The sequence below is a fragment of the Oryctolagus cuniculus genome, chromosome 4 (genome assembly GCF_964237555.1).
Source record: "Oryctolagus cuniculus chromosome 4, mOryCun1.1, whole genome shotgun sequence".
In the NCBI taxonomy this organism is placed as follows: Eukaryota; Metazoa; Chordata; class Mammalia; order Lagomorpha; family Leporidae; genus Oryctolagus; species Oryctolagus cuniculus.
This window is the reverse complement of record NC_091435.1, coordinates 14,261,941-14,283,466: the sequence shown is the minus strand read 5'-3', so window position 1 is coordinate 14,283,466 and position 21,526 is coordinate 14,261,941. Positions and strand designations below refer to the sequence as shown.

The following is a 21,526-nucleotide window of genomic DNA, read 5'->3' as shown; positions in this document are numbered from 1 at the left end:
ATTTCATCCTTTTTAATGGGTTAGTAATATCCCATTACTTCATTTTCTTTATTCATCTTTCTGATTCTATTACTTGGCTATTTTGTATGGTGCTGCAATAAAAATAAGAGTGCAGATGCCTCAAGGATATGGTCCTGTAGCTTTCCTTTTTTTTTTTTTTTTTTTTTTTTTTTTTTGGTGTCCTGGTCTGGTCTAGTTTTAGTATCAATGTAATGCTGACTTAATAGAATGAATTTGAGGGAATGCCCTCCTCTTCTATTTTTTAAATCATATAAAAAATGTTGGTGTTTATGAAACACTTGCAGAATTCATCAGTGAAATATCTGGTCCTGGAATTTTGTGGAAGATTGTCTGTTATAGACTGAATCTTCTTACTTGTTACTGATCTGTTTAGGTGTTCTGCTTCCTCATGACTCAATCTGGATAAAGTGTATGTGTCCAAGAATTTGTCCTTTTCTTCTAGGTTATATAGTCTGTTGCCACAGGTTGTCCAGTGTAATCTCTAACAATCCTTTGTGTTTCTGTGGTGATAATGGTGATATGTCCATTTTTTTTTATTGAAGAACTTCACACATTTAATCCTCAGAGTATGTGCCCATACTGTTATCATCCCTGTTTTACAAATGAGGAAACCAAGGATCAGAGCACTCATTTGTCCAACGAATGGCAGAGCTGGGACTTTTTAAATGAACAAATTGCCTTTTCTTATCACCAAGTAGCATAAGACAATATAAACAATAAAAACAACACCATACTCCTTCTACCCCAAGTTAGCAGTGTTAACGCTCATCTTTCTAGGCATGCACACATACATATTTTTCAGTTAGTTATTTTAACAAATGGAGGTATTTAACAGTTAAAGAACACTTCTGTGCCAGGAGTAGTCTGAATGCTTTGCATATACTAACTCATTTCATCCTAACAGCGCTCAGTGCTCTCCTTCCAAGTCAATACATTCCCATATAGAGCTGGGATTTCCCAGCCCAACTGCATTAACCACCCACCGGCACCCCCTGAGCCACAGTGCTGGGGCTGGGGTGTAAGGAGCAGATGTACTATGAAAAGATGAGAGAAGAGTGAGGCCTAAGTGTGCGAATGACTTGAGGAATAAATTGAAGAAAGAACGCCCACTTAGCATTTCAAGGGCCCCACCTAAGATCTGTAACACCCCTTCCACTAGCTCTTAGAGCCAGCAGCCCTGTCCACAGCAATCAGACAAGTCTGGCTTAGAATCTCCTCCACACTACATGACTGGATGACACTGGGCAAATCGCTCCTGCCACTTGAGCTGCAGCATCTTCATCTGAGACAGGGAAATGGCGATCTCTAAATTAGGAGGGTGGGGTGGGGTGGGTTAAAGGCCAAGGGGAGCCAAGGAGGGCCTTCTGTCAACACTGATGCTCCACATGTGTCTCTGGCCACAGAAACAGGCCTCAGTGGCGGCGGAGAACAGCGTCATCTGCAGCTTCCTGCACTACATGGAAAAGGGTGGGAAAGGATGGCACAAGGCGTGGTTTGTGGTCCCTGAGAATGAACCCTTGGTGCTGTACATCTATGGAGCCCCTCAGGTATGCATCCTGTCCCTTCCAGTCCTTGGCCACAAGTGATAAGGTGAGCCTAGCTTCAGCTGAGGAAACCAGAACCGCCAACCATACGAGGCAAAGACTGACTGGAGACAAGGGGTGATCGTGGGCCAAGGATGGAGAGAAATGGGGGTGAGTTCGGGCGAGGGAGTGGCTTTTGAGAGGAAACAAGAGTTAGTTCTGGTTCAGGGGAGGCAAGAGCATGCAGAAAGGGGACAAAGGCCTGGAACCACTGTTTGGTATGCTTGAGACTAGGCCCAGCTGATTCTGGGTGTGGGAGGAGACAGGGATTTATTTGCACTGGCCTGCCTTCTAACCCCAGTTCAGACACCTTCCTGTTGGTAATGGAGGAGCCATGGAAGGTTCTTGAGCAGGGGAAGGAAAACAGGGAGGCAGATGCAAAACCAGAGAGAAGCTGGGGCCGAGGGGAAGGACCAGCCCCGCGGTGACGCCAGCTCCATTCCTCTTATCCAGGATGTGAAAGCCCAGCGCAGCCTGCCCCTCATTGGCTTTGAGGTGGGGCCTCCCGAGGCAGGGGAGAGGCCTGACCGAAGGCACGTCTTTAAAATCAACCAGAGCCACCTGAGCTGGTACTTCAGCCCTGAGACAGAGGAGCTACAGCGGCGCTGGATGGCCGTGCTTGGCCGGGCTGGCCGTGGGGACACGTTCTGCCCAGGGCCCACACTGTCTGAGGACAGGGAAGCAGAGGAGGCACCAGTGGCGGCGTCAGGAGCCACTCCTGAACCCCTGGAAGCCCCCATCCCTGAGATAAGACCTAGAGGGTTCGGGGGTGCCCCACACTCTAGCTGCCCATATCCGATTGGGGAGCTCCAGCCCCCTCCCTCCCAGCTCAGTCAATACTTGAACTCCCATCACGGGCACTTTCAATCCCGAATGCTGGGTTTTGGGTTTTTTTAATTCATCTTTTCACAGATTGTGGGCTTTTAAAAAGATATTCCTACAGTGATGTTCATTTTTTTTTTAATCCCTGTCCCCAGGGAGGGTGGGAGCTGTTGCCAGACCTCGCCTGAATCGGGCCATTGAGTCTCCCATCTCCAACACCTTACACATCCTGCCTGCACTTAATCCCCCCACCTCCAAAGCACCAGGGGGCAGGAGACCTGGATTCCAGTGCCAGCTCTGCCACCGACCCAGCCTTGCCTCCTCAGCCAGTATTTCCACACATCCAACTCCACGTGATGTGGTGACTAGACCCCCTTTCACCTCTCCCATGGCTTCAGCTTCCTGGCCTCAAGGCTACCCAGTATTTTATCGTCCAGACCCATGGCGGGGCCACCGGGCAGGACAGGGGAACGGGGGTGGAGGGAGGACAACGGATACTCTTTGTTTTGTTTTGTTTTTTAAAGAAAAATACAGTTTATTTCAGGCTTACAGTAACTTCCAGAGCACTGCTCTGCTGCATTCATCTGTCTGTCTGTCTGTCGAAAGTACCAGGCTACTAGGGTGGGCCCAGAAACCACTCCCTTGTGGACTCTGAGGTTCGGCTCCCAGAAGGCTGCTTCCAAGGTTACTCACAGGTCAAGCCACGGATTAAACAATAAGCTAGCATTTATTAAGGTCTTAGGCCTCATCCCTGGACTTAAATGGGATGGGATAGAGTCAGGAAAGAGGTTAGAGAAGGCAGAAAACAAAGCCCCAGTCTCCCAAGCTTACCACCTAGCCAAGCTCTTGGAATTCCCAGGGTGGGAGGCCAGGTACACAAAAGGAGCATTCCTGGGAGGTTCCAGGTTTTGGGCAGAGATTCCGAGCTGCTGTGGGTAGGGTGGGGAAGGCGAGAGGAGCACACCACAGCTACTTGTAGTTCCCACGTTCAACTTCCTTCCATTTGCATGTTCACCGCACCACTCCTGACCCAGCCAGGCCCCTAGTGCCAAGTACCTGTTCTCCTTCTGGGCCTCTCCCTTCACAAATCCACCTGCCTGCTGGCAAGCTCAAGCTCCTCCTCCAGCCACACGATACTCACTCATGTCCTCTTCATAATGCCGTCACCCAAGAGGCACTCTGCTGGGAAATGGGCCTCAAGACTCACATGGTAACTTAAAGCCTGAGAGGCTGTAGTAGACTGGGTCCTACCACCCCCAGGACCAAAGACTCTAGGGGCTTTCCTTAACGTGGAGGAAACTGGACAGGGGAGTGAAGGAGAGGGTGGGAAAAGGGTAGCCAGTCCAGTGGTCTACAACCCTCCACAAACCCCCCTACAAGTAAGTCTCAAAACACCTAGCAAACCAAGGGCCCAAACCACTTTCAGCCCTACTCATTTCTTTCTCCGGACAATGGTCCAGCCATCTTCCACTATATCCTCTTCCTTAATAGTCTAGGAGTTGGGATCAGAGGGCTCAGGCTGGGGGCAGACCCCATCTGTAGCAGCTCCATCATTCATAGCCGTGACCTCCATCTCTTCCCCACTGTCCGCATCCACCTCATCCTCATCAGTTTCTTTGGCTGTCATAACAAGCTGTGGCTGTGACCTTGCACTTTTTTTGAGTGATGTGGGAGGCCATCTCCCTTAAAGCAGCCCCATCACCCCTCTGGAAGTGGCCGAACATGGTCTGCAGCTGCTGGCTCACCTGGGGCAGACTCCCATCCTCCACAACCGTATCAAACTCGTTGGTCATCAGCTCCCCGAGGAAGTCTTCCACCTCCTCTTGCTCCAAGTCAGCTTAGAACCTACCCATGAATTTTTATCACCGACTGCAGTGTTTCATAGTTTGCCTTTGAGAAATATCTGTTCTGCTGGGTTTTAAGGGAAGCTATCCATAGAAAGCATTGCGGTTGAAGTAATCTTCCACTGCCCCCTCTAGCCACTCGGCCTTCTCCTGACTGTGCACACCCCCGAAGCCATTCTCCACCGAGATCTGCAAACACAGGCCCGAACCCACCACGTCAGCCCATGAGCCATTTTTATCATTAATTATTTGTATTTAAATTGGGTTTCTTTTTTCATGGTTAGTCCACATAAGGGTTTATAAATTTTGCTTTTCTTTTTTCTTGTGTGTTTTTTTTTTGTTTGCTTGTATGTTTTAGTATTTTTAGTGTCTTTATTTTGTGTTATGAATTTTATGATTTTTTTCCATCCAACCAATCTTGAATTTGATTCTTTCTTATTTTTCTAGTTCCTTGAGGTGTAATAACAAGTTGTTTGATGCAGGCACTGAGTGCTGTGAACTTTGCAAGTCCTTCATTTGTTGTATCCTATAGGTTTTGGAATAATATGTTTCTATTTTCATTTGTTTCAAGAGTTTTGAAAACTTCCCTGATTTCTTCCTTGATTCACTGATTGTTCAGGAGTAAGTTCCTTAATTTCCACGTATTTGTTAGTTTATATTTTCTTGCTGCTGATTTATAGTTTCAGGATATTATGATCAAAAGGTACTTGATATCACCTTTATTATTTCAAATCTGTTGAGAATTGTTATGTGCATTCTTTATGGTCTGTGAAGCTGCATGGTATGATTCTAATTCTTTTGAATTTGCTGAGACTTGCCTTATGGCCTAGTATGTGGTCAGTCCTAGAGAAGGTTCCATGTACTGCTGAGAAGAATGTAAAATCTTTACCTGTAGGATTGAAAGTTCTGTAGATATCTGTTAGATCCATTTGGGCTATAGTGTCGTTTAAATCTACTGTATCCTTGTTGATCTTCTGTCCTGTTGATCTGTCTATTTCTGAGAGTGGAGTATTGAAGTCCCCCAGTACTATTGTAGTGGGGTCTAAGTCTCCCTTTAAGTCCGTTAACAAATCTTTTAGATAAACCGGTGCCCTGTAGTTAGGTGCATATACATTGATAATTGTTATATCTTCCTGTTGAATTGATCCCTTAATCATTATATAGTGTCCCTTTTTGTCTCTCTTAACAGTTTTTGTGGTAAAGTTTATGTTGTCCGATATTAAGATGGCTACGCCCACTCTTTTTTCATTTCTGTTGGCATGGTATATCTTTTTTGTGCATTCTTAAATATGTTCCATGTGCTGTTGAGAAGAATGTGTACTCTGCAGCTTTTGGATGGAAAATTCTATAGATATCTGTTAGTTCCAATTGATCTAGTATTCAACTTAACTCCACTGTATCTTAGTTGATTTTCTATCTAGAAGAGCTATCCATTTCTGAAAATAAAATGATGAAGTCTTCTACTGTTACTGCAGTGAGGTCTGTCTCTCAAATTCTTTTAATGTTTGCTTCAATCATTTGAGCGACTCAAAATTAAGTGTACATGTATTAATAAGAATTGTTTCCTCTTGCAGGATTGAATCCTTTATCATTATAATGATTTTTCTGGTCTATTTTTACAGTTTTAGCTTGAAATTCAGATCCAATATAAAAAACATGGTATATAAATCATTTCTTTCTTTACTATAAAGACTAAAATAAAATTACAATTACTATACTAAGTTGTTGTCAAGATACAGGAAATATGGAAAGAAATCAAATGTAACATCAAAACTTCAAAACATGGGGCCTGCTGTAGCAAGTTAAGTTGCCACCTGTGATCCCAGCATCTTATATGGGCATTGGTTCAAGTACTAGCTACCTCACTTCCAATCAAACTTCCTCCTAATGTGCCTCCAAAAGCAGCAGAAGATGGTTCAAGTACTTGGAACCCTGCTATTCATGTGGCAGACCTGGATGGAGGAGTTCCTGTGCCTAGCTTTACCCTGGCCCAACCCCATCTGTTGCAGCCATTTGGGCAGAGAACCAGGAGATAAGAGAGCTCTCTCTTTTAATGTAGGGAGGAGTGAAGCACAAACATAAAATTTTTTGTTAGGATTTCTTATTAATTTATTTTTTGTTTATCTTTTCTCCTATTTTTATAATCAACATTAAATTGCTATTATTTCAATATTTCTGTTATAGTAAAAAGAAGTTTGTTGTGAGCTTCAAGATAAACACAAAGCAAAATCTATACATAAATTTACCAAAAACAATAAGCACATAATAAAAGTGTACTACTAGAGAAAATTACATAGGCACAAGTAAAAATGGGATTTGGGGACAAAAAAAAAAAGGAATTACAATAAAATATACAAAATAAGAATCCAAATTACACTAGTAAGACCTTACCTATCAATAATTACCTTAAATATCCGTGGATATATTTTCCGATAAAAGACATAGAGTGACTGAACGGATTGTGAAACAAGACCAAACTATATACTTCTTTTTTAATTTTTTATTTATATAGTAAATATAAATTTCCAAAGTACAGCTTATGTATTACAATGGCTTCCCCCCCATAATTTCCCTCCCACTCGCACCCCTCCCATCTCCCGCTCCCTCTCCTATTCCATTCACATCAAGATTCATTTTCAATTCTCTTTAAATACGAAGATCGATTTACTATATATTAAGTAAATATTTCATCAGTTTGCACCCACACAGAAACACAAAATGTAAAATAATGTTTCAGTACTAGTTATAGCATTACTTCGCATTGGACAACACATTAAGGACAGATCCCACATGAGAAGTAAGTACACAGTGACTCCTGTTGTTGACTTAACAATTTGACACTCTTGTTTATGGCGTCAGTAATCTCCCTAGGCTCTAGTCATGAGTTGCAAAGGCTATGGAAGCCTTTTGAGTTCGCCGACTTTGATCTTATTCCGACAGGGTCATAGTCAAAGTGGAAGTTCTCTCCTCCCTTCAGAGAAAGGTACCTCCTTCTTTGATGGCCCCATTCTTTCCGCTGGGATCTCACTCACAGAGATCTTTCATTTAGGTCTTCTTTTTTTTTTTTTTTTTTTTTTTCCAGAGTGTCTTGACTTTCCATGCCTAAAATACTCTCATGGTCTCTTCAGCCATATCTGCATGCCTTAAGGGCTGATTCTGAGGCCAGAGTGCTATTTAGGACATCTGCCATTCTATGAGTCTGCTGTGTATCCTGCTTCCCATGATGGATGGTTTTCTCCCTTTTTGATTCTATCAGTTAGTATTAGCAGACACTAGCCTTGTTTGTGTGATCCCTTTGACTCTTAGACCTATCAGTGTGATCAATTGTGAACTGAAATTGATCACTTGGACTCAAACTATATACTTCTTATAAGAAATTAATTTCATCTTTCAGGGTACATTTATACTGAATGTCAAAAGATAGAAATACATTTTCCATGCAAAAAGAGATAAGTAATAATCATACTTATATCAGATAAAGTAGATTTCAAATCAAAAGTAATAAGCAGATCTTTGAGTTCTTAAAATTATTTTTATTTTTGTATTAAGGCACAAGTGCATCCATCAAATGCACATTTTGATGAGTTTCACCAAACTATAAATCCAATCAAATGTGTAACAATCAAAACATAAAATATTTCTACATCTCTATAAAGTCTGCAACCCTTTTTTTATTTGTCCTACAGAACATTTTTCTGGTTCTCTATTCTCACAGATTGTTTGGCTTTCTAGAATTTGATGAAAATAGAATGTTACAGTATGCATTTATTTATGTCTGACTTCTTTCATTCCCTATATATTTTTGAAATCCCTTTTTATTGCAAAGTTGTATTTCATTATCAATATACTACAGTGGATTCTTTTCCCTGTTGATGGTAGTTTATTTGGTAGCTTCTTTCTTTATTTTTTTCTGCCATCACTTTCCCTCATATAAAAACATCAAATGTACAAGGTATTTCAATAAATTTTAACTCTTTTTATATAAATACCTAATAGCCAACATTGCTAGATAATAAAGTAGGTTTAGCTAAATATGAGCCACAGTGGATTTCCACACTGATTTTTTTTTTACACTGCACCATAATTGAAGGCAGTCTAGTAGCTCTTATATCTGCTCCATCACTTGTCATTTTTAGTCTTCAAAATTTCAACCACTCTAGTAAGTCTGTGATAATATCATCTGTGGTTTTCATTTGTGTTTCTTTAATGATGATATGGTGTTGAAAATCTATGGAGATACCTTTCGTATATACAGGTCTCCTGCATCCACAGATAGAATTCCAAGTAGATAAATGTACTCCTTCCTTCAGCCCTCCTCGTTCCTTCCTTTCTTTTTGTTCCTTTAATTTTCACAGTAATATATCTTCACTTTCTTTATAATCACAAGCTTATTGCACAACGAAACCATAATGTTCAACAAGTAAAAACGAGAAAAACCACTGTTCCACAAGATATAGACAAGGGCTATAAACAATGATCAAATCGTAAGATGTCAGTATCATTCATAAACTTTTTTGTGTTCTATATTAACTATGATAGCCAGTCCCCAAACCACAACTATGGTATGTTTTTTTCTGATATGTAGGAGTTCTTCCTTCATTCTACATGACTGCAACTTCATCTCTATGATAGTCTTCCCTCATATCATTTAAAATTTTTCCAAAATATTTCCCACCACTTTTTTCCTCCTTGTTTTAATTGATTAGAACATATTGTTCCATTAAGAATGAGACCACTGTACTTCCCTTCTTTTTGGTTGCTTATTTAGAAATATATTCAATCAACTTTTAATCATATATTCAGTAGAATAGGTTGTAGACACTGACAAAAATATAAAACTTTTTTTGTGGAAAATAAAATAGAAAAACAATTCAAGGTTAAGAACCATGTCTAAGAACCTAAGGTTCAATTAATCCCCATGGTGGCCTGGCTTTTCAGGAAGATCAACTAAAAATTGATGTTCTCTCCCTCTCCCCTTCCTCCCTCACTCAGAGTTAATTTTAAAATTTCTCTGAATTTCAAAATAATCAATCACATTTTCAGTCTCTCAATGACACCGCATCATACCCAGCACTAGCAGGAAATTTGGAGCTGGATGAGGTTTTTACCAGGCAAAATAGGAAAGCTGTTGGTATGGAAACTGATTACAGAAGAATGGATCTCTGAGGTATTAAAAACGAGAAAATGCTCAATTGTGATGATCTAGAAGCAAAAAACTTGTAGAATCTCCTATAACATAATAGTTGTTAGTGATAACTATAGCAACTGTCACAGTCAGAGGAAACTGGGTATATGTAGCCATTTTTATATCCATAGCAAAGCTACATCAATAATTCCCCCACACATTTCTGTAGCAATTGCTTTATGTGCTTTCAGGAAACAAACAAACAAACAAAAAAACCAGCAGGATTATAAAAGAAATTCTGAAGTTTAATTAACACATGCTCTCTTTGGATATTTCAATATAACCTAAAATATGCAGAGACCATATCACCCATAATTTGCCTTCTTGTTCCTACAAAAATTTATACTCAAAAAAAGCATGTTTCACTTCATTTTGTCAGAAGAAACTTTCTCATTTTATAGGTCTTTATTCTATTCCTCCAAATCAATCATTAACTTTTACAAGTAACTTGTGTACTCTATACACATATTCCCAGGGAACTTCAAATATAAATCCCACAACTATCATGATACTAAATAACACCTTGCCTTTCTCTTCATTAATCTATAATTATATCTTGTATAAAGTTTGAGCCATGTTAAATTTATTGCTAGAGTTCCTAAGCCAAAAGTTGGCTATTTCCCTCTTCATTATTCAATTCCAACCCTCAGCTGATTTAAAGGCAATTTATTTTGAAAATAATCAGCATCAGATTTCTGATTTTCAGTGTTAAGTACACACACATTCATGCCCCTAACCACCTCCCTATCATTTCACATTCCTCAGTTCCAACATATTTTAATATGGTTCTTATTTTATTTCTGTGTGCCTATATTTAAAAAGACTTCTGTACCATATACAGTTTTAAAATCTGTGATTCATAGTTGTCATTTGCATCTTTCTGGAGTACAATATATCAACTTTACTCACGGACCCCTGCATCCCAAGGAATTTCAGTGTCATTTCTCCAGAACCCCAGAGGGTGATTTCTTATAAGTCCTGAAAGTTTTCGCCTTTGCTGTTACCCTCCACGTGGGTCATAACAAAATGTAATCCTTTGACCCCTGATCCCAATACTGCTTCCTCTCACAATATCAATTCAACCATATATCCACTAGATGCTATAGCTTTCTCTTCCAAATCTGTTTGTGAGATGAAAATATCCATGAGTATTACATCTACTTGATAGAAAATCAGCATTCAGCTCCACTAAAGATGCAAAGTCTGCATTGATTTTCTCACAAGAGTTACAAGATATTAACCCAAGCCATCTCCGATAGGCAGAAAGTCAAGAGTTACCAAGTCTTCTTATGTTTCTTTTGTGTTTTTCACTTCTAGAAGAAATGTTCCTTTCTAAGAATCTAAATATGGAATTGATAATCTGAGCCTTCATTTCCCAAAATGGATGAATTCACACTACAAAAATCTGAATCATGAGAAAATGGAAATATCTCCTCCATGTAACAATGACTATGAGTTGACAAATTTTCTCTTGACTGCTACAGTCAACTGCCCAGACAGAAAATTATCTATTTTTTCATTTTTTTAAACTTATAGAAGGTGAACAAATTTCATGTATTTCATATTTCAGATTTAGGAGCATGGTGATACTTCCCACCCTACCTTCCCTCTGCCCATACCCCTTCTCCCTCCGCCTTCCTTTCTTATTTTTTCTTTTAATTTTGACAATGACATACTTTCAGTTTATTTTATAATCTGAAGTTTAACACTCCACTAAAGGCATGCAAGTATAGGCTTGTGTTTCAGAGGGACTTCTTGTTATGTAAGATAGCCGGATGAAATATAGAGCTCAACTGAATTTCAGATCAGTGAATTATTTATTCAGTGAAGGTATGTCTCATTTGTGACATACTCATATTAAAATATTATACTCTATTTACTTAAAGTTAAAGTTTAACTGAGAGTCTTGTTCTGTTTGCTAAAGTTGATAATCTTTTTAAAAAAAATTATAAAGTATATGAATTTCATATATACAGATTTAGGAGCATAGTAATACTTCCTACACCACCCTCCCTCCCACCCATGCAACCATACTTATTCCTCCTCCCTCTCCTATTCTCATTCTTAAATTTTACAAAGACTTATTTTCAGCTTACTTTATGCTCATAAAGTTAACCCTACGCTAAGAGTTCAACAAATAATATGAACAAAATACTGTTCATCAACAGCAAAAACTAGTAATTTTACATAAATATGTAAGTAAATAAAAATTTAAAGTACATTAGTATATAGAGAGCCAAATTATTTAATACATAAGCCAAACTTAGTGTAAGCACAATATACTTTGAAGGAACAAAATTAAACTATCCCGTTGCTGCATTTACCGCTGGCTAACCATCCCAGTCACTTTTGTATAATTCGGACATTTTATTCTGAAAAATACATTAAAAGGATCTGATCTCATTAGTGATTCCTCGTGTTTACCCACAGTCCTTATTAGGGGACAACCACAACCAGGCCAACTCCTAGCCTGAAACCACAAGCTCTTGTTACTTGTATTTCATCTCAGGCTGTCATGGTAAAGCATTTACATCGCATTAACAAACCAGTTTACAAAGCATCATGCTGGGAGTAACACTAACTACTTCATAACGAGCACACGCAGACCACTGCTTTATAATCTGACCCAAATAAAATATTTCAGTATATAATGTAGTAAGCTGAGCTTTTATTTTTGCTTCATTTTAATTGACACATAACAACTGTAAATGTTTATGGGATATGATGTGAAGTTTCGATACACGTATATATCACAAAACAATTATTAAGTCAGAATAATTGCTTTTAAAAATATCTATTTTAAGGAAAATGGCAAATTGCAAACATGGAATTATATGTCTTTTTATATAGAAGTTGATTATATTACAGCCTTTTCATAGCCTGTCAAATACCTATGAGAATAACATATTAGTCTCTTTAGCTGTGTGACCCTATGATATTAAATTAAAGGAAAATGATCAATGACTAATTATTCCAGAAAATTTAAGTGAGAAAGAAATAGATATATTCATATACACAGTTTTTAAAAAGACGGGAAGCACAAGCAATAAAATTACAGCAGTAAATTTTTCCAGTTAGTGTAAGTTATAATTTACTTTAATTTATTCCTTCACATTTTTTGTAATTTACAAAGTTAATACAATAAAATATTACTTATACAATCAAGAAATAAATGTTATGAAAAATTTTGTTTTCTACCTTAAATCTAATAAAAATCATATTAATGCAACTGATGTTCTCATTTTATTAGTCTCGTTATTAACATCCTCTCTGCTACTTCTTTACTTTATGTTCATTTCAGGAAAATTATATCAATTGATAAACAGAAAAATCTGTTTAAGCAATTATAGCACTTTAAATGTTGCTGTTCAGTTTGTGAGATCTGATGCAATAAAGTAAAAAAAAACAACTAAGTGACTTACTAAAATCACAGAAATGTATGATCTCGCAGGCCTGGGGGCAGGAAGTCCTAAATCAAGGAATTGGCAGTTTCTTTCTAAGGCCTGCAAAGGAGAAACTGTTCCAGGCTTTTCTCACAGCTTCAGTAGGTCAAGGGTTTCTTGGCTTTGGACTGTTTTACTTTTTGCCTTCATGCTGTCTTCCCTCTATAAGTTTGTTTTGTTTATAAGTTACCTCTCTTTATAAGGACATAGTCATATTGAATTAGGATCTTCCCTAATGACTTCATCTTAGCTAAAGCATCCAAAAGACATTTTATCCCAATAAGTTTACAATCACAGATACTGAAGGTTAGGACTGCAACAACTTTTGGGGCAACACAATTTGGCCCATAATAGTGACACCTCCTTCCATGACTAGATGAATGTCTCATTTATCATGCTTAGAAGTTATATTACAAATAAAAACTTTGATATAAATTAAATAATTGTGTGATGTTTATGTAGTCTGCTAGTCAGCAACCTTTTTAATGATTAACGATTTTTAACATTGTACAGAGGCTCAACTTCTATGCATAAAACCCTCTCTCAGTGTCATTTTCTATGATAATCTTTTTTTTTTTTTTTTTTTTTGACAAGCAGAGTGGACAATGAGAGAGAGAGACAGAGAGAAAGGTCTTCCTTTGCCTTTGGTTCACCCTCCAATGGCCGCCGCGGCCGGCGTGCTGCAGCCGGTGCACCGCGCTGATCTGATGGCAGGAGCCAGGTACTTATCCTGGTCTCCCATGGGGTGCAGGGCCCAAGCACTTGGGCCATCCTCCACTGCACTCCCTGGCCACAGCAGAGAGCTAGCCTGGAAGAGGGGCAACCGGGACAGAATCCGATGCCCTGACCGGGACTAGAAACCGGTGTGCCGGATTCGCAAGGCGGAGGATTAGCCTAGTGAGCCGCGGCGCCGGCTATGATAATCTTTCTCCACGTAGTACCACTCGCCAGAGATCCTGTGATGATTTCATTTCTGACACAATTATTCTCTTTTTGCTTAGATCAACAAAACTACTGTTTCACACCAAAAAAGAGAACACTCCATTTTCCTATTACAGTTTTGAGCTATAATATATTTGTTGGTGTTAGGAGTTGCTATTTTTTTCTCCATCTGTTTGCAAATGTCATATTGCCCTTTTCCCAGAGTTATCTAAATAGAGTGTGTTGGCTGATGTCAGCAAAAATCCTATAACAACTCAGTTACAGAAACAGTGTGCTTTCAAATTGTGGGTGAGCTGAGCATTACGTGGAAGACACTCTGGGGAGAAACAGTTGGATTATTTGTAGCTGAATGATCTTCTCAATCAATCACAACAGCCTGCTGAAAACTGGCAAAACACTGCTGCTAGAAAAGCTAATTGCTGGTTTTATTTCACCATATAACTTTCAAAATTTTTGCTACTTGGAACCCTTATACAATGGTGATCAGACTATGAAATGATGCGGCCACTATGAAGAAAACATATGGTCCAGCAATCACTCCTCTGCTTATGTATCCAAAAGAACAGAAACCAGAATGTCACGGAGGTATCTGCATTCTCATGCTCACTGAGGAACTATTAATAGCAGTCAATACATGGAAACCACCAAAATGTCCACCGACAAATGAATGAATAAGATAGTGTGGTCAATGTATCTAATGGGATACATTTAATACTTTTTAAAAAAAGAAATATTGACATGTGCAACGACATGGATAAACCTGGAGGCCATTGTGTTACATGACATGATTCATGCACAAAAGCACAAATACTGTGTGATTCCACTGAAAAAGGAATCTAGAATAGACACATAGAACAGCTACTAGAACGTTGGGTGCAGGGAATGGCATGGGTGGGGAGAAGAAGATGAGGAGATTCTATTCAATTAGTACAGAGTTTTTATCATGCAGAATGAGGACTTTGCAGAGCTCTGCTGTACAGCATCGTCTCTGCAGTTAGCAATACTTCATTGTGCACTTAAAGATTTGCTAAGAATATATGGCTCATATGAACTGTTTTTACCAAAATAAGTCATTTTTAAAATGCTTCTGGGAGTGAACAGTTACCAAGCCCCATCATAAAGGGGTACCCTGGTACTCCTTTCTGCCATCTGCCCCAAAGCGGACTTTCAGTTTTGTGGGCTCTCCTCAAATCATGGATATATCTGCAGTCTGAAACATCTTCTTTTTGTTGTTGCTGACTTGGAGGCCATTGATTCCACAAATTATAGGTAGACTGCACAGGGAAGAAAGAACTCATCATGGGCAAATTTCCCTCTAGTTCCACACGGGTTTTGTTTACAGATAAATCGGAGACATGCAACTGTTAGAGACAGTGGATACAGGCTATAGTTATCTTTTACCCTAGAAATAGTATATTCCATACATACATGGCAAACATGAAATTGAGTCTCCATTGTGCTTAAGAAAAAGGAGTTATTTGTTTACAATAGAATCCACAGGGCACACACACACACAAACACACATAATTAAATATTTTATTTATTTATTTGAGAGATAAAGTTGCAGAGAGAGAGAGAGAGAAGGAGAAAGTCCCCCATCTGCTGTTTCACTCCCAAAAGGCCACAACAGCTGGAGCTGAGCCAATTCAAAGCCAGGATCCAGGAGCTTCCTTTGGGTCTCCCACATGTATGCAGGGCCCGATGCACCTTGGCCATCCTCTACTGCTTTCCCAGGCCATTAGCAGAGAGCTGGATTCCAAGAGGAGCAGCCTGGACATGAACTGGTGCCCATATGGGATGCCAGCACTGCAGGCACAGGCTTAGCATACTATGGAACAATGCCAGCACCCACAGCATATGTATTTTACCAAAAATGAAAATCTAGCTGGCTCACATGATAGAATAAGGGAGTGACTGCAGATTTAATTCCAACAGTGCACTCACTCCTGTAGGGCACTGTTCCTGTGAATCAGCACATCCCTGAGTGGGCCAAGTCCTGGAGTGTCACATCAGTCCACTTCAAAGACCTGTGGATTTTGCAGGTACAGGGATATAAACTCCTGCTTGTTGATGACAGCAGGGAAGCTTGCTAGGAACACTGATTTTCTTAGGTAGTATTTTTTCTTTGCATTTTTTATTCTTCAAAGACATATCAAGGCCAATAAGAGGTTTTGTACAGCATAACATAAAGATTCAATGCAACAACTGATTTACTTCTGGTCAAAAGCAAAAAGTGTCCTTTAAAAATGTCTTCTTAAAGTGTCTTTTCAACATACTCAGAAATATTTATAATTTCCTAAAAGTTTTTTAGAAATGCTAAACAGAATTAATAGAACTTATTACCAACTTACTAAAACCCTATAGATTTAGGAACTTCAGGCTGGAAAATACTTATGAATCAATCTCTAACAGTTTATTTCCTTAAAAATCAATATACAGTAATCACAAATCTCACTATTTTAAACATAAACTATGACATTCTAAAGGTTTTCTGCATTCAGAAAAAGGAATAATTTAATTCCAAGTTAAACCATAGTCAGTTTTTATTCATGCAAGTTGTCATCCATTTTTGTACATATTCATTACACGTAAATAGTAATCTCTGCTTGTATAACTTTATATCATTGAATTGTCCAGGTATCTTCATTGGTTTACCTTCACCTTTCTTGCCAAGTATCCCTTATACTTACTTGTTTAGCACTGTCCTTACTATTATAAACACACCTTAGCTAACTCTTCAAATTCCTCCTCTATCTGGATTTCCAGCTCAAGCTGGCCAAAAGCATCATCCTTTTAGGACAACTAACAAGTTCCTATTTGTTTCTATCCCATATAATCACATTATTTGTGAGACAGAATGACTCATAATTCTTTCCCTTGTGAATTAACACATTCCAAGATAAGATGAAATATGTGAGATGAAACATTTGCTTGTGATTTTTTATCATTGTAATTTTGTGTCTATTTATAACATCCCCATATCTTTGGCCATTTAGCCTTTCTTGTATTGCTTAAAATAAAGTATCACTCACACATAAATCTCTGAGTCTTTTTTTAAGATCTTATTTTGCTTTATTTTGGCTTAATGTGGTATGATTGACAAACAAAAATGTGTACACAATGAGAGCAGTTTAGCCCAAAAGTTAAGATGCCTACGTCACACATCAGAGTCCCTGGGTTTGATACCCTGTTGTGGCTCATGACTCCAGCTTCCTACCAATACAGACTCCAGGAGACTGAGTTGATAATTTCCATAACTTGATTCCTGCTTCTTATGTGGATTGCATTCCTGAGCTTTTGCTCCAGCCTCAGACCAACCCTGGCCATTGCAAGCTTAAGAGTGAAACAGCAAATAGATGTATTCTCTCTCTCTCTCTCTCTCTCTCTGTCCCTCTCCCCCAACTCCCTCCATCCCTCTTTCTGCCTCTAAAATAAATAAGTTTAATTGCCTGTGTTTAAGGTATGCAACATGGTGTTTCAATATAAGCATACCTTGTGTTGGGTCTCCCATAATCAAGCTAATTAACATAACCATCACTTCACATAATTGCCTTTGTGTGTATGTGTGAGTGTGTCCACAGAGAACAGTTAAAATTTTTCCCTTGGCAAATTTCACAAATACAATGTGAAATTATTAACTATACAGTTGACATTGTTAGATTTCAGTATACATGTAAAATCTTTTTCAAATCTTGTATTTAGGTCATTTCTCTTTCTACAATGAAACACAGTATGTAGATATATTAATATAAAAACTTTCAGTTTGATATTCGTGTTGAATGCTGTCTGCATTCTTTGTATATAATGTCTTAATGCCTATCTCTCGATATTCCCAAGACAGATTTTTTAGTTCCTGCTCCTGTGAAGTACAACACTCAAGGTGTCAAGATTCATCCTAGACTAGATATTTAGTGATCTCCCTTAATATTCACAAAATTTTAAATCTGTTTGGCTTTATTTTTTTCTGGATCCACACAGAAATGTTGTGGTATTGAAACCAATTAACTAGGACTTACATGTTTTAAACATGTTTTGATTATTTTTATTAAAGAAACAAGCTATGAAAATCATGCTTGACACATAGTCCTATATAAATAATCAGAAAATAAACGAATCAAGTTAATTGAATTAAATTTATTAAAAATTAGAAAATGAGTTTGTTCAAAATTTTTATGTGTATAAAGGGAGCAAATTTCATGTATTTCACAGATACGGTTTTAAGAACATAGTGATGGGGCCAACGCTGTGGCTCAGTGTGTTAAAGCCCCGACCTGCATTGCTGGTATCCCATATTGAGTCCCAGCTGCTCCACTTCCCATCCAGGTCTCTGTTAATGTGCCTGGGAAAGTAGCAGAGGATGGGCCAAGTCCTTGGGCCCCTGCACCCACATGGGAGACCTGAAAGAATTTCCTGGCTCCTGGCTCCTGGATCCTGGCTCCTAACTTCAGATCAACTCAGCTCCTGCAGCCATTTGGGGAGTGAACCAGCAGATGGATGACCACTCTCTCTGTCTGCACTTCTCCCTGTAACTCTATCTTTCAAATAAATAAAATAAATATTTTTTTTAAAAAATAGATATTTCCCACCCAACCCTCCTCTCCTTCCCCACTCCCACCCTTCTTCATACCTCCTTTCTTATTTTTCTTTTAGTTTTTACAATGATGTACTTTCAACTTACTTTCTCATCAAAAGATTAATCCTCCAGTAAATACAGAGTTCAATAAGTAGTCAGTAGAATCTTTTAATGTTTATTTCATAGACATGGCCAAATGATCAAGCAACATTATTAAAACACATTGATTTGAAAATATTAGAGTCATACTTTTTTAAAAATTTTATTTAGCTTATACAAGTTTCATGTATTGCATATATACTGAAATATGGTGACTTAGGAACACAGTGATACTTCTCACCCTACCCTCCCTCCCATCCACACTCCAAACTATCTTCCTCTTCCCTCTGTCATTCCCACTTTACAAAGATCTACTTTCAGTTTACTTAATTATCATTAAGTTAACTCTGCACTAAGTAAAAGAGTTCAACAAATAGTATAAAAATACTGTACCCCAACAGAAGAGACAAGTGCTATAGTGGTCATACTATGATGTGACCACAGTAACATGATCCATATATCATCTACCATGTTAAAATGAGTTTGTGATGATAATTAGTGCAGAATTAATTCTGCAAACAAGGGTATGAAGCACTAAAGAAATTTACTGTATTAGCTCAGATTACTATGACAAAATTCCATAGACTGGGTAGTTTAAAATAATCTAAATTTATTTCTTCACGGTTTTGGAGACTTGGAAGTGCATCATCAAGATGACATAGCAATCTCTTCTTTGATGGCCAACCTTTCCTCAGAAAAGACAGAGGGCAGCAGGAAGAAGAATGAAAAAGGAGAAAAAGATTCTTCGCTCTTCTACTGAGAGCACTAATACTATAATAATTTTCCCTGTTTCATGATCTCATCTAACTCTAATTATCTCCCAAGAGCCTCACTTCAAATATCATCACATTGGTGACTAGGGCTTCAATGTATGGATTTAAGGCAGACACCATTCAGTGCATAACATCAACTACAAGTCCTGCAGTCTGTTTATAGGTGACAAAAGAGCATCGTTACCAGCAATGACATTAATAGAAACATATAAAAGAAAAAGAGAAGCTCCAGCAGACAAAGATATCACTGCATTCAGAGATACAGCCACAGAGCACATAAAAACTGCAACACAAAGTGCTACAAATGAGGGTAGGAAATTCCTACCCTGTACAGTCAGCAGTGGGGAGTACTTCTTATATGTCCTACATATGTATCTGTCTGTATTGGAAAAATAGAAATAGAAAATTGGAAAAATAGAAATAGAGTGGGTTTCCTTCACAATTTATTGAAAAACAAAACAAAATAATAAACAAAAGAAGATACATCATTTTATTATGAATTGTTTGGTTCTTTATTACCCATAAATATTGTTTTACATTTAACTGTATAATTGCTAATCATAATTTATTAGTTTAACATCCTGTTCTTAAATCCTGCAACCTGGGAAAGTATAGTGGAATAAAATAAGTTTATCTTATTTGTTTATCTATTTGCTCTAAAACAAAACTCCATCCAAAAAATTGGCTGATTGGGACAATGTTTTACTCTTTAAATTTATTTAACTTCTTGGTAACATAGATGTACTGAGAGAGAAAGAGAGAGACATAGGGATACAGATCTCCTATCTGCTAGTTCAATCCCCAAATACCTACAAGAGCCAAGACTGGGCCAAGCCAAAGCCAGAAACTGGGATTTCAACCTGAGCCTCCCATATAGATAGCAGAACCCATCTACTTCAGCCAACAATAGCTGCCTCCTAGGTTGCACAATAGCAGAATGCTAAAATTGAGAATGTACAAAGGGCTTAAGCCTAGGCATTCTAATATAGAATGTGGCTTCCCAAGTAGTATTTTAGCAACTTTGGTAAATGAACATATCAATGCAAGATACCAAAACTTACGGGGTACAGCAAAAGTAGTGTTAAAAGGAAAGGAAAGTACATAGCAATTGGTGCCTACATCAAGAAATTGGAAAGGCACCAAATAAACAAGCTATCACTGCATCTCAAGGAGCTAGAAAAACAACAACAAACCAAACCCAAAATTTGTAGGAGGAAAGAAACAATTAAAATTAGAGAAGAAATAAACAAAATTGAAACAAAAAACTATAAAATATCAGCAAAAAGAAGAGTTGCTTTTTTGAAAAAATAAAATTGGCATACCTTTGGCCCAACTAGTGAAAAAGGAAGGAGAAGACCCAAATCAATAAAATCAGAGATGAAAAAGGAAATGTAACAAGATACCACAAAAATGAAGCAATCATCAGTATACAATACAAAGAACTGTATGCCAACAAATTGGGAAACCTAGAAAAAATTGATAGATTCCTAAACACATACAACCTACTTAAATTGATCCGTGAAGACATAGAAAACCTAAATAGACCAATAACCAAACTGTAAATTAAATCAGTAATAGATACCCTCCCAACAAAGAAAAACCCAGAACTGCATGCCTCCACTGCTGAATTCTACCAAACATTTAAAGAACTAATACCAATCCTTCTCAAGCTATTCAAAATAATTGAAAGGGAGAGATTCTCCCAAACTCCCTCAATGAAGCCAGCATCACCTTAATTCCTAAACCTGAAAAAGATACAACAGAGAAAGAAAACACCAATTTCCCTGATAAACAAAGATATAAAAACCCTCAACAAAATACTAGCCAATTGAATCCCAAAACGCATCAGAAAGATCATTCACCTGGATCTATTGGAATTTGTCCCTTGTATGCAGGGATGTTTCAGCATCCACAAATCAATCAATGTGAAACATCAAATTAACATACTGAAGAACAAAAATCACATGATTATCTCAATAGATGCAGAGAAAGCATTTGATAAAATACAACATCCTTTCATGATGAAAACATTAAGAAAATTGGATATAGAACACAATCAAGGCAATTTATGACAAATCCATGGCCAGCAACCTATTGAATGGGGAAAATTCAAAGCATTTCCACTAAGATCTGGAACCAGAAAAGGATGCTCACTCTCACCGCTGCTATTCAATATAGTCCTGCAAGTTTTAGCCAGAGAAATTAGGTAAGAAAAAGAAATCAAAGGGATATGAATTGGGA

At 38.1% G+C, this 21,526-nt stretch overlaps 1 protein-coding gene and 1 pseudogene across 1 annotated transcript; one reads left to right on the top strand and one right to left on the bottom strand.

Moving 5' to 3' along the window:
- Window positions 1-1,388: 1,388 nt before the first annotated feature.
- On the top strand, window positions 1,389-2,501 carry LOC103350642 (FYVE, RhoGEF and PH domain-containing protein 1-like). Its single transcript, XM_008267220.4, has 2 exons — window positions 1,389-1,568; window positions 2,058-2,501. The coding sequence occupies exons 1-2, from the start codon at window positions 1,398-1,400 to the stop codon at window positions 2,499-2,501; spliced, it is 615 nt and encodes a 204-aa protein (XP_008265442.2). The 5' UTR covers window positions 1,389-1,397.
- Window positions 2,502-3,592: 1,091 nt separating this feature from the next.
- Window positions 3,593-4,482, bottom strand: LOC100343915 (pre-rRNA-processing protein TSR2 homolog pseudogene; annotated as a pseudogene).
- Window positions 4,483-21,526: the final 17,044 nt, after the last annotated feature.